The sequence below is a fragment of the Euprymna scolopes genome, chromosome 10 (genome assembly GCF_053919585.1).
Source record: "Euprymna scolopes isolate OS-2025 chromosome 10, ASM5391958v1, whole genome shotgun sequence".
Classification (NCBI taxonomy): Eukaryota; Metazoa; Mollusca; class Cephalopoda; order Sepiida; family Sepiolidae; genus Euprymna; species Euprymna scolopes.
This window is the reverse complement of record NC_136491.1, coordinates 132,580,137-132,594,388: the sequence shown is the minus strand read 5'-3', so window position 1 is coordinate 132,594,388 and position 14,252 is coordinate 132,580,137. Positions and strand designations below refer to the sequence as shown.

Here is a 14,252-nt window from a genome sequence, read left to right as displayed (position 1 = left end):
CATCCAAACAAGTCAGTTTTTTTATACATTTTTTCTGCCATTAAAAATTTGGGTTTAAATAGTTTTATAGAAAAGGTTCTAAATTTTCAATTATTATGCTGGTTATTATTATTATTTTTGTTTTGTAAATATATAAATATATTACTTGTAAACAACTATTTGCCAGTGACAATTTTAAATGTGATATTCGTTCAAAACATGATAAAAAATATAAAATTTTGGATCAATCCAAAGATTAATTAAAATTGTGTTAATATATAAAAAAAAAAATGCACTCTTGGTTGTGAAAACAGCGTCACCAAAAATCTTTTCTAAGTGAAACTGGCTGGAGTCCTTAATCCCTGCTTGGTCCATTAGTTCCAATACTTTGGTATTTTATTTTGTGTAACATTCACAAAATAATTTTAAGACATTTGAAATACTTTTATATTTGAACATAATTTTTTTAGAATAATATCTTATTAGAAATTTGGTATCCGCCTATTTCAAACCAAAAATATTATCTTATCTGGGGATAGTAGCATAGATGTTTAGTTGTCATGCTAGATGCGCTTATTGATGCATTTTAAATTAAAAAAGCCTTCAACAGTGCTCAATAAATAAGTAGAGCTAAGTAGTAAGTTTTGAAATTAAAAAGCAATTAAGCTATACAGAATTTTCCATGTAGTTTGATTGACATATAAAAAGTAACTCAAAAAGAGAGAGAGAGAGATAGAGAGAGAGAGAGAGTTTTTCCCTCTCTCTCTCTCTCTATATATATATATATATATATTCAGCTTCATATCTGCTCACCTTTATCTGATTGTCTCTTATACATGTTTCACTCTAACACCTGTCTGAATATTTTATCACTGTTGATAATTTCAAGCATAGCTTTAAAAAAAATCTTACTGTCATATTACAAGGTGGTCACTAGAAAATAAATTTGTCAAACAGCAATTTATTCTTACAAAAAGTAACTTCTATAAAATTTTTCAAAGGCTAATCTTTCTCTCTCTCTCTCTATATATATATATATATAAAAGTGACCTTGTCTGTCTGTAAAAAACAGTTTATACAAAATTCAATTTTTGGTCTACAAATTGAAACTTGATATACAGAGGATATGGATCTGTGGAACAAATTTGATTTTGTTTTTAGCCAGTAAAAATAGCTAATAAGAGGTCAAAATTGAAAAAACCCCTGTAATTTGGCAGGCATAAGTTGAAAAATGCTCTTCTACACATGTGCAAATATACATTTATATCTTGAAGTCGATTGATTTTTAGAGTTTTCACATCCACCTTTCATTTCCTCAGACAGTAATGAATAATGTTGGAGTGCTAAATGTTTTGGTTTGGATTCTAGCTGATGGCACCAAAGTTATATTTTTTAAACTTTTGAAATCACTATTATAAATTGGGTACAATATAATAATTTATAGAGTATTTGGAGTATTAGCTCTGTAATAATGAAAAAATTTTTTATTTTAGAGTATTAGCTCTGTAATAATAAATATAAAATCTGGATGAATTAAAATATAATATTTAAGCATATTTTTCAATCGGGCAATACTACTATAATACCACTCAGAGATGCTCAGTGTCATCCATTCAAACCGAAGAAACCAAAAGCAATAAAATTTAAATGAGATAAAATTTAAACACTAAAATTTACAACTTCAAATTTCTTTTTTTCTAGTGGCCACCCTGAACTGAAATTAGTTTGCAAGATTTGATTAGGAACCTCCTCTCCTATATATGAACATATATTCCATTATTATACATATGCTCTCAGAAAGAGGCTGCAATGTTCATACGTGGAAAAATGATCTCATAAGAATCATGCTGAATCCAAGGTTATTTTTTATTTCATAATTTTTTTAAATACAAAAATTAATTACCGCAATTTAGAAGGAAAGACATTGTTTTACTAGAAGAGAGGTGCCCAGCCTTGCTTTCATAAAATACACTTAAATATATTTTAATTTATACAGATTTTGTATTTATTATTACATGATCAATTCTCTATTGAATATTATATTGTACCTGATATATAGTACTGATTTCAAAAGATTTAAAAAAATGACTTGAGCGCCCTCAGCTAAAATCGAAACCAAAATATTCAGCACTCCAGCCGTGTTCCTAACCATTTGAGCTATTGCTAAAAAGATTTTAAATTAAACCACTTGAAGCTATGAATGAAGTTGTGCATGCACAATTGTAATAGAAATATATCGGCAAGTTGTATGAACATTTTGTATTTCAACTCGCCAACATGTTACCGTATGCATTATTCATTGATCCAAACAAAGATTTCACTTGTTACAAACTATCTATAGTGCATGATCTCTATTTTCTGTTAGTATTGGTGTTATGTGAACAGTAGTTAAGAATTTAATGGTTAAATATTTACACACAGACACACGTACATCTGTTTTATTTTTATAGATTTTTCATGATTAAAAAGTAATATAAAAAAAAGAAAAGCAGAAAAGTCATCCAACCAGTTTTGCCCTCACTCAACAAGAGCTATATTGAGCGATTTTTTAAAGAGGGGAAAACATGGGGAAAACTATGTATAATTAAAATAAAGACAGTGTTATGGTATGTATACAATGGAGTATTATCTCAGATACTAATCACATCTAAACCTGAGAGGCACAACACTGTTTACAATGAGAATGGCGGTTTAACCAAACATAGATAGTCTGCAACGCCTTTAAATGATATTTTGAGCAAGCATGACCCAGGATGGAAAATAAGTCAATACTAAAATTCATTGTGCATATCTTGGCGAGTGAAGGCGAAACTGGTGAACTGACTTATTTTTGTATTACTTTTACTCATGAATAATAAAAAAAATAAGTCTTCCCTCACAATTTTATTTCATTTCTTATTTGAATAAAATTACAAAAAAAGAAAAAAAAAAGAGAAACTTACCTTTAATAATCGTTTCAATACTGTTTTCTCACAAGCTTGTGAGAACATTGATAAGCTGTTAAAACAAAAGGAAGAATAAAGATTTAAACATTTAATTAGAAAAATAAATGGGGGGGGAACATGTATATTTAAAATAAAGACAGTGTCATCATCCTACTTGGTTTAACATGTTACGCATGCTGACATGAGTTGAAAAACTTTTGGAAATTGACTTCTAAACTGACCAGGCCTCATTTATTCTTTCTCTCAATTCCATCCTTATCACTTTCTCTTATGTTTTCCTTATATTACCCCTGCCAACTGAACTTACTACCTCCACTACATCTACAAACTCGAGAACTTTCATCCATTCTTCCAACATACCCATATCAATGAAGTTTCCTGTTTTTACTCATCACACTATATATCTATATATATATTAGAATATCCAATATTAATTGGAAACTGAAAGAATATATTTCACATTTGAAAACAGTCATTTGAAACAAAGACAAATCACTGAGCATTTTCCTTCCTTTCCATTTTAAATTCAGATTTTTTAACCTTTTATTTTCATATATATTAGTTTGGACTCAATTTTTATCCGAGTTCATCTGATCTAACACGTCACTCACTAAGTTCTGGGCCTAGCTAATGAAGAAACAACTTTTAGACAAAATTTGACTTTATTCATCAACATAGTCTCCTTTCTAAGATGATATACAGTTTCCAACACTTTTCTAACAATTTAATGCTTTTTTTTTTTTTAGAAAAATCTGTCTTTGGTCTTAAAATATACTTCATTTATCATTATTACTTCTTCATTAAAGTAAAATCTCTCCCTGAATCATTCTTTTGAGGTTTAAAAACAACCAGTAGTTACTGAAGGTCAGATATGGAGAATATGTTGCTGCAAAAAGAAAAAAAAAACTCCAAGGGAAATTCATGTAATTTAGCTACCACTGAAATCAACATATGACATGGCGCATTGTCTTGGTGAAAAATCACTTTTCTTTCTTCATTTGTAACCATTTAATGATTTCTTTATTCAAATACACCAAGACTGCTATATAATATTCTCTATTGATGTTTTTTTTTTCCTTTCTCAAGGTTATCAATGAATATAATACCTTGCTAATCCAAAAGCTAAAACCTTGCCTGCTGATGTTTATATCTTTGATAATTTTGGTTTGGTTATTTTACAACATATCAAGCCTTTTCCTTTATATCATATCAAATACAGTAATTTTGAAAAAGAAAATAATTCAAGTTCTTTATCTCTTCAAATATTTATTCATGCTGTTTGAATTAGTTGTTTTGCTTAATATTTATCCTTTCGGAATTATGCTGAATCCAATAATTTTGGAAAGTATTTTCTTATTTTTAGTTTTTTATATTTTTAATTATTTATTCAAGGTGTTTATTTTCTTTTTTTGCATAAGAAAATTGCTGTTTTTGTTTTGGATTTTGCAGAACATGATTGAGTTTTGCAAAGAAAAATGAAAAAATAACATTAATGTTTGGTGCGTTTTAGGTAAGAAAGACAGTATCTCCATACAACCAGATCTGGTAGCATCAAGTTTTAGTCATTTTGGATGGATCTAACCTGCTTCTATCTACTCAGCATACTATTGATTTGACTCTGAAATGAAATGGGTTTTTTTTTGGATGTTTGAAATTTTCTTATTTTGATTTCAATAATTGTATTTTTATACTTTTATAAACATATATTTATTATATAAATTCAAATAAAAAAACTTATTTTTAAAATTAAAAAATATATATTTTTATAATTTCATAAACATTTCTTATAAAATTTAAAATTAAACATTTTTTATAAATTTTGTTATTAAAAATGCAAATAAAGACTAATTGTGTTATTTTTATCTGTATTAGTTTGTTATTTTTTATTTTTATCTGTATAATATTAATTTTTATTGTATATTTTTCAATAATGTCCTTATATTTTATTTCAATAAATCACTTTACAATAAAAATACTGAAGAACAATAGAAGTAAAGGAACTGATTTGGTGTGTCTCCGCTCCCAGTAGCGCTACACAAAAAGTTAGGAAGTACATTAGCTGATTATAACCTACTTATGTCTGTACAAGTGCAGCATGTAAAACCAACACAATTGTTGTTTCTGGCAGAGCACAGTTCAAATAACACTTATTAATCCATCAGCAGCAGCCGTATTACAGCTAATATATGCAAATGACTAGAAAAAAAGGGAAAGAAATAGCAGAGACAAAAAAGACGTGGCTGGAGAAGAAACAGAAAAGCATGTGTCCAAGATATAGCTGGAAAATGACAGCAAGTGAACCATGTGTTAAGGACCAAGGAAGAAATTGCATGCTTGGAAAGATGAACATTTGGCCCGTGGTGATGAAAGACTTAATTACATGGCAGAGGAGATAAACTAAATGAACTGTTTAAAAAAAAGAATCAATGCGGTGTTGGAAATACAAAGAATAAATGCCTTTTGTTAAAACTGAAAAAGCCAAGTTGAATTTCTTTCTTTCCTTTTTGTTTCTTTGTGACTGTTTCAGGCACAATGTGTTGGGTCTGAATGTAACATGTAAAGAAGATTAACGACTATGTTACACTACCAGATACTAGACATTCATCTGCTATCCCACATATTCAAACCTAGAGATCTTTTTAAGATTTTAACCGTCTCTTTAAATACAATTGTTTGAATCTCTCTTGCACTTGGTTCACCAGGTATATTTGCCCGGTAGTTTGTTAAATGCTTTTTCATGAGTCCAGTTTCTCTTATAATTATTTGAATGATCAGAAAGCAATGTTTTAACAACATGAAATTCAGATGTTTCTATTGTTTAAAAAAAAAAAAAAAAAAAACTGCAACAGTAACTAAACTTTAATTTGTAAACTAATAATTTGGTTGGGCTTAAATTTATGGTATTTGAAGGTTAGTAGTTTATAAAAATCGGTTTTTTCCCCTTTAAATTAATACCATCTATATCAAGCCCAGGACTTAGGTGACGTGTTAAGTCTATATTTAAGATTCACATCACATATCCAGTGTATCATTTTATATAATTTCTCTCTATGCAATGCAAATCCTTAACCCTCACTGGCTAGGTTTCACTTTTATACATCATCCTGCGCATATATATATATATATATATATATGCAGGTATAGACTCTCCCTTTGGTCCACAGTAGTAACATACGGCTGGTTAGTAATAGCATAAGTTTTCTGAATTTACTTCCCCCATTCCTAAGTCTTGCAATTGCACTAGCATTTGCCACTCCCTGTATTCAAATGGTATTAACAGGAAAACACAAATATACTATTCCAACATGAATTCTTTCACATAAACTGATTATTTCTCAACTTAATTGCAATTTCACTGCATTCCTTGTGTACAAAATGCTTTCCACGCTCTGAGCAAGTGAACTTTACAAAACTACAACCACTGATCATCACTTTCATCTTGGTAATATTCACTTTCAAACCCTTACTTTCCATAGCATTCTTGAATATCTTTCACTTAGTAACAAGTAGGTTATCCCTTGTTTCACAACCGAATACTACATCAACATACATCTCTTGTAGACCAGCCATATGAAACTTGTCAGACAATGCTTCTACGAAACAAAAAAACAATAGACTGCGTGATAATTTATTTGAGAACGTACCTTCCGTCAAGAAGATCCATTAATGGTCTAAGGATCATATCTGACTCTGCTTGTATGTTACTTCTTTGACTTGGTTGGGAAAGGGATACTTGACCAGCACCTTTCACATTTGAAAGCAGTTTACCTAGTTCTTGAATACTTTGTTGAATTTGAGGTTCTAGGCTGAAGGAGAAAAGAAAAAGAAAATTCATAAAAATGTTTTACACATTATTATTACTAGTGTACACTCTCCATCAACAAGAAAAAAAAATGCATCAACACTATTTATGAAACTTTACTACTAAAATATTCATATATAAAATCACAGAAATACATTTCATTTTTAATACATAAATTATTATCATTTCTGAATTCATCACATATGGTGAGCTAAGTTTGAGGTGAATTGCTATTTGCTTTTTCATTTCTTCTGGAAGCTGAGAAAAGTGCATGTATTTACTCACTAAGAATAAAGGATCCTTAATAGTCTCTCTCCTTTTCTCTCTCTCTCTCTCTATACATATATATAAGATCCCTTCTCTTCTCGGGCAGAGCACTTTCGTAAAATAACATCGCCGGCTACTTACCTAGTATAATGTAGAACTCTTTATTTGTAAATCAACAAAGGGGGCACCTTAAAAGTGGCAGTCAATGTTTATATAAAGACATTGCAGATATGATTTACAAGTGCCAATCCTGTGTCTTGAGGGTAGAACTGCTGACTATCAAGTAGATAGTTATAACTTTGATTTCTGGCTTAGAATGGGTGCTAGAGTAGAAAGATTTGCAATATAGCGAAACAGTTTGTCTGCGGATGACTACATACATACATACATATATAGTCTTATTTGTAGTATTCCAAATTTAACTGGGTTTATATAATTCAGTAATCGTTCATATACCAATAAATTTTAAGCCAAAAAGAGATGACTTAAACTGTAAACTACAAAATTATATTTCATAATTGAGCATTCATATATTGTTTTAACAAAAATCAAGACTTCAAAGAATGGGTTGATAGCAAAAATAGTGTATTTCATCATTCTCCACGTTAAAAAACGACCCTGGTGTCTAACTCTGTCCCGTGGGGAGGCATAGTAAATAGGTACAATTGTTTCAAGACTATTCAGACAAATCCAAACATTATGTCGCTTGAAAATTTTCACAAGAACAACCTTTCTTCAGACTTACTGAATAAAAAATACTTTAGCAATAAAACATTATGGAAACCATTTCCCTTATAAGGAAAAGATAATATATATATATATATATATATAGTGTTATAATGGAATAATTCCAGGAGGAAATCCGGGTATGAGAGCTCAATGTGGTAAACAGAGCAATAACATAAAAATATAACACGGAAATTACATAATTGTGTAATTATCATAATTATGTAATTTCCGTGTTATATTTTTATATATATATATATATATATATATATATATATATATGAGAGAAAGAGAGACTGGGGGAATGTTTTTACACATTATATATATATATATATATATTATGTAAGTAAGATGATCGATAATTTATAATTAAAATTAAAAATTTACCATCCAAATGAATGCATTGACGATGATACATATGACTTTTAGAAGGCGAACCATTAAAAGATACATCTGCCTTACTTAAAAAATGCTAGGTTAATTTTTGGTGTCTTTAGAAAAAAAAACCCACCCAATATTTTTGCTGATGAGGAGACTTTGTTTCAAAAAACTATATGATAAAATTATTGTCCAAAACTCAATGTCTATCACAATAAAAACATTGTTTCCGAAACGATCGTCCAATTTATTGATTTTGTTTGTTCTTCCTTATGAAACCAATTTTTAATTTTAATTATCAATCATCTTACTTAATATTAAAATAGCTCTAGGATATATATGCCTATCGAGCTTATTATATATCTACATCACAATGAACATGGTTTCCTTTTATTTTATTTTAATTGTATTAATGAATGTACTAATACATTAAAATATAATCTGCACACACCAACCTTTTTAAAGCGGAAGCTCAAAGACTAAGATAAAGCAACAGAGCATATATAAAGATAATTGTTGCTAGACTCATTTTATTCATCTTAGCAATCATTTTTTCAAAACAAAAACTTTGGTAGTCTTACAGATCTGTTTTGTTCATAAAAGAACAACCAATATTTGTATGTCAATCTCAGATCTTTCCTCCATGGACTCATCAGAAAAAATACATAGCGATGCAACAAACAAAAATGCAAAAAAATTCAACAACACATTATCAAATCTGTTGTTATCAGTTGAGGTAGAGGTTTAGAAATCCTTACCTAGACAGGGTAGCCATTTTGTAGATATAAAATTGATTTAAAAACACGATTTTCTACTTCAACCCTTTCCTCTCTTTCTCTACCTAATTATGTCTCTCTCTCCCCTCGTTTTTTTAATATCCTTCTTCCTCCCTTTTGCTCTTTTTTCTCCCTTTTTCTTTTCCCCCACTACCCCATTTCCTAATCTAACTTACTATCTATATTTTAACACCTTCCTTTTCCTTGATCTATTTAAAAAAAAAAAAAAAAAAAAAAAAAAAACATATATTTATTTACTTCTCCGCAACTTGACTTTTCTGGAAGCTCAAAATTGTACCCTGTTATTTATATCTATATTCATATTTCTGTTTTCCCATGGATTACCGATACATTTTCAAGAGATGTACCTCAGATTTTTCCTATTCTGGAATTTACCATCTTTCCAATTGGACTTTTACCATATCCTTTTTCTCCCTTTTTCCTGTTTCTTGCTTTACCATTCAAATTGAATCCCTATAAAGTGTTAAATGACTTTTTATGCAAATATGATAAACTTAATATTATTTGTTTTTTCTAATGCATTAACCTGCAGAATTTATTGTATATTTTGTGAACCTCTTCCCTCTGATGAGAAGAAGCCCACTCTTCGAAAATCCATGGAATAAGATTTTTGTTTTATTTGTATTCCTTGTTGAATAATTACAATTTTGTATATCTTCCTTAAAGGTTTAAAAGGTTTTTGAAAATTTCTTCTATTCCGAGGCATTGCCTCCATCATAACACCAAAATGAAGAAAAAGAAAAAAAAGGTCATGAACTGGACTTCCTACCCTGAAGAGGCTATTTATTAGCGAAATATTGGACTTACAAGAAAAAAAAAGTAAATAAATAAAAAAATGATTTTATCATTTTATCCGACACTTCAAAGTTTTCAAATTTCTCATTTAAATTTTATTCAAGCATAAGTGTCTTCAAAAAGTGTGTGACCATCTTTTACTTTAGATATATATATACACACACACACAGTAGTTATCATTCTAAAAGTCAAAAGATGGAATCAATTCACATTCATAAATTCTTATGCTTTTTTTTATGCAGACACCTAAATTTACATTATATCTTACACATGTTTCATTAGAGAGTGAAAAATCACTAAACAACACCTTGGAAATGAATGGATACTCCTCAAAAACTGCTAGGAAGGTTATTATATGCAATGAAAAAAGAATTAGGAGAAAAAAAGGAAAAGAGATGTATAAAAAGTCTGTAAAAACATAAATTTAGAAACACTTAATATAATGTTCACAGAAGCTCACTCTCAAAAATAATGAAATCTAAAATAATGTGGGTAATCTCAAAAATAATGAAATTCAAAATAATGTGGGTAATCTTATAACAACCAACATGCCTGACAAAGATCGAAGACTACACTGACTGAAACGTTGCACAAATAACACTCAAGATAAAGACAACTTTGGAGGTAATTCTACCCTATGCGATCAGGGCCACCAACCTTCCATATTTCTTCATGTGTTTGAAAACACACCATGCGACATACAAATATCTGTGCATGATGTTGCCATGCTAATCAAGAACCTTGATTCCAGTAAGGAACTGGTCCCAATGGCTTCAACCAGAACTAGCTCCCATACTTACAAAGCTGTTTAAACATTGTCTTAAGGAGAATTGCTTCTTAACACACTGGAAAACCTCATCAGTATGCCCCGTATTTAAGAATTCAGATGATAGATCATCTCTCTCTCTCAATACAGACCAAAGTCTCCTGTGCATCATGACTAAGTTGCTGGAATCTGTTAAATAGAGAAGTAGTCAACCACCTCAGCAAAAATAACTTCTCCATGACATGCAATATGGTTTCCGTTCTGCTAGACTTACAGCTGATGTGCTAACAGTTATATGTCATAAGATTAGCAAATCTCTCGATGGAGGCTTCCTTTCTAGGGCAATTGCTCTTGACATATCAAAGACGTTTGATAGGGTATGGTGTAAAGGTCTACTCTACAAGATCTCTAGCTACAGTATAGCTGGAAATGTCTTTTCAATTATTAAATTATTACTTTATTAGATTCATAGTAGTGGTTGATGGGCAGAAATCAGAAGCTCACAGTATTAATGCTGGAGTCCCTCAGGTGTCCATCCTGGGCCTAACTCTCTTCCTAATCTACATCAATGATCTCCTAAATCACATCCTAAGATCATTCATAGACATTTACGCTGGCGACACTACCATCTATGGCAACACTTGAAAGGCTGTAAATGACCAAGTTCTCTATGATTCTCTCTCTTCTGATCTTAAGCACGTGTGCAATGAGGAAAGAAAAAGGTGGCTGGTTAATTTTAATGCATCTAAAAGCAAATTTCTATCTTTACATCATCAATGCTCTGATCCTCATCTGGCATCAATTAAAATGAATGGCTTTCATCTTTTGGAGGCTCCATGTTTTGACAAGCTTCTGTGTCTGACTTTTACTCTCAATCTGAAATGGAACACATACATCAAATCCATTGCCAAAGTCACTGGAAAAATCATGGGACCATTCTACCGCTCTAGTACATATGTCACTGCTGATGCAATTCTCTATATGTATAAGAGTCAAGTACATCCAAGGATGGAGTACTGTTGCCACATCTGAATAGGAATTGCTAGAAGCACCATATCCTACCTTGACAGAGTTCAAAATAGACTTCGTAGCTTAGTGGGGGATGCACCTTTCTCTTCTCTGCATCCTCTTTCCCACAGAAGAGATGTTGCAAGTCTGTCTCTGCTTTATTGTTATTCTCATGGCATGGCAAGTGCTCATCTGAGCTCCAATCTATGGTCCCCCTCTTGCCAAACTTTCACGAAAAACACTTGTCTAACTGAAACTACCATCAATAATTCCCCTATTCTTTATCTGTGCCTAAACCTAAATGTTGATTCTATGAACAAAGCTTCTTTCTTAAAACTGCACGCTTGTGGAACTCTCTTCTGTTTCCCTGCTTTCCAGCTGACTACAATATGATAGTCTTCAAGTCCAACATAACCAAGTTCTTGACGAGCTGTCCTTTTAAGCAATCCAATTTATCAAATTTCCACTACTTATGATTACTACGATATTGTCCCATTGACTACTAAACTCATTAACCCTTATCCTCAAGTGGCCTCTAGGCCTTGATAAGTGGTGACTCCTTTGTAAAAAAGAAAAAAGTAGCCAAATCCAAACAAGTAATATAAACAATCAGTTTTCATCTCAAAAATTCAGGACTGTAATGTAGATAATAGCTGGCATTTCACTCAACCGATTATTCAATTCCACTAACCTTGCCGTCACATTTGACCTTGAATATCGACCTTGAAAGTTTATACAGAAAAAAGATTTTCTTCAGCATAGGTTTTCTTAATTGTTTTTTTTGTTTTTTTTAACTTGATGCATCTTTATTCGTTTTATATTCTCACTTTTGTCTATTATCATATTAACTTGTAGTTATAAGCCATTTTAGTTTTAGAAATGGCAGAGAAACTTTAAATTGTAAAAGCTTGTAGAAGAAAACAAAGAATTGAGTCTTCGTTAAGTAGCCAATCTGAAAAGAGATACAGAGTTCTTTCCCATGTGAAGACGAAAAGTCATGTGCAGGAATTCTTAAGAGATTCAATATATTTTATGGAGTGATTCCGGTTTCTGATTAGTTGGTTCCATCCAATAGCACAAATATTGCAACAGTAACAAAATCTTATTAGTGTCTTGCTCATGTCATGTCTATTATAGATACAAAACTTTATTAGAGTTATGGCCTGGCTTGTATTAAGCCTAGATTATCATAGTAACAAAATGTCATTAGTGTTATGGTTTTATTAAAGAAGCATTCGTGTAAACTGTAAGATTATTTCTTTTTTTTCTGTTTTTTGTTTTAATTAAACTTCAATTAGTATAAAAAAAATAAAGCTTTCATTAATGTGAAACAAAGGTTTACCTTTTTGCAAATATTTGAGCCAATTCATCCAGAACTCCGTTTAGTTTTTGTTGGAGTTCTTTCAAAATGTCTGCTGCTTCCGTATCCAACTGCAGTAAAAAGAAGACAAGAAAAACATAGAGCAAAAAAGACAAGGAAAATGATTCTTCAACGTCAGCCATATTGGAAAAAGTTGGAAAATATTTTTAATTTATATATATATATATATATATATATATGTGTGTGTGTGTGTGTGTGTGTGTCTTTTTAGAGATGTCAAACTTAAAATAAATCACAAAAAAATATTTTTATTAGATATGTGATTTATTCTAAAGATTAATTTTTTGACATTTACAACCAATAGTTGCCAAATCTGCAATTAAAGGAAAAAATTGTCAACTTAAAATTTACTGCCTCTAAAAAAGTAACAAAAAAAAAGAAACAGCTTATATATATATATATATATATATGTATATATATATATATATATATATATACACACACACACATTTTTTCTTGTATGAAAAGATTATTTATACAATAGATGGCCTACTTGACCGTCATTACATCGAAACCACATACGTCAAAAATATCACCTAGACATTAAAAGATGGCTAAAAACTTGTAAATATATGAGACTAGTAAAACTTAATTTTAAAATAAATACAAAGTTCTATGATGATGTGAATATACACATATTGCTAGAGAGGCCTTCATTTAATCTTGAGAGACAACGGATACCTTCTGTAAGGGTGCCTGCGTAGGAAGTTTAATGTTAAGCAAGGGTTGTGTAATCTCTAACTATACCTTGCTTGAATTATTATTATCCAGTTCAGTAGCAGAAATCCAAGAAGACTGGAAATAATGCGACATACAGTAATGAGTGAATGATCTGAAATGTAGGATGTCTCAATGGTGGTGATGCACCACATGGGAAAAAGTATGAACAAAGTGTTAAAATGTTTTTGACTAATAATGAGGGTATGACTCCAATGATTATGATGATCATTTTTATAACCATGGTTATGACAATCAACCAATGAGAGGCTTCTGACGTCATTATAAAAATATCAAATTTTGGATTCAATTCAGTTTGCTGTCAAACTATGTCTTGAAACGACTGAATCGTAACTGCATTGATTCTTCGCCAACATCTTTGTTACTAAGAATTACTCAGCACTCGAGATCGTGACTACATTGATTCTTTGCCGATTTGATTTACTGCCGCCATCTTTGTTTCAACACTTAACAAAAGGTAATTTAGTTCAATTGAACTTGTTTCAGAATTAGTTAATTCGATTAGGGAATAATCCCAAGACATAAAAAAGCACGCTCAGAAACAGAACAAGTTTGACAATGTCTAACCAGTTTGAAGATTCAACCAATAAGAGACAGGGTCTTGTTTTGGAAATTACAACAATATGGACAGCAAAAGTACCAAATCACATGACTGTAGCACTATATTGTG

At 30.6% G+C, this 14,252-nt stretch overlaps 1 protein-coding gene across 1 annotated transcript in view; it reads right to left on the bottom strand.

Moving 5' to 3' along the window:
• The window catches only part of LOC145286274 (protein unc-13 homolog B-like), a 597,427-nt gene that overhangs the window by 66,449 nt on the left and 516,726 nt on the right, over positions 1 to 14,252 (bottom strand). The window contains exons 41-43 of the mRNA XM_080135112.1: positions 12,806 to 12,894; positions 6,569 to 6,730; positions 2,922 to 2,976 (exon numbers count right to left, since the gene is read on the bottom strand). Of these exons, the coding sequence (XP_079991238.1) occupies positions 2,922 to 2,976; positions 6,569 to 6,730; positions 12,806 to 12,894 (306 nt within the window). The remainder of the gene's footprint in view (positions 1 to 2,921; positions 2,977 to 6,568; positions 6,731 to 12,805; positions 12,895 to 14,252) is intronic.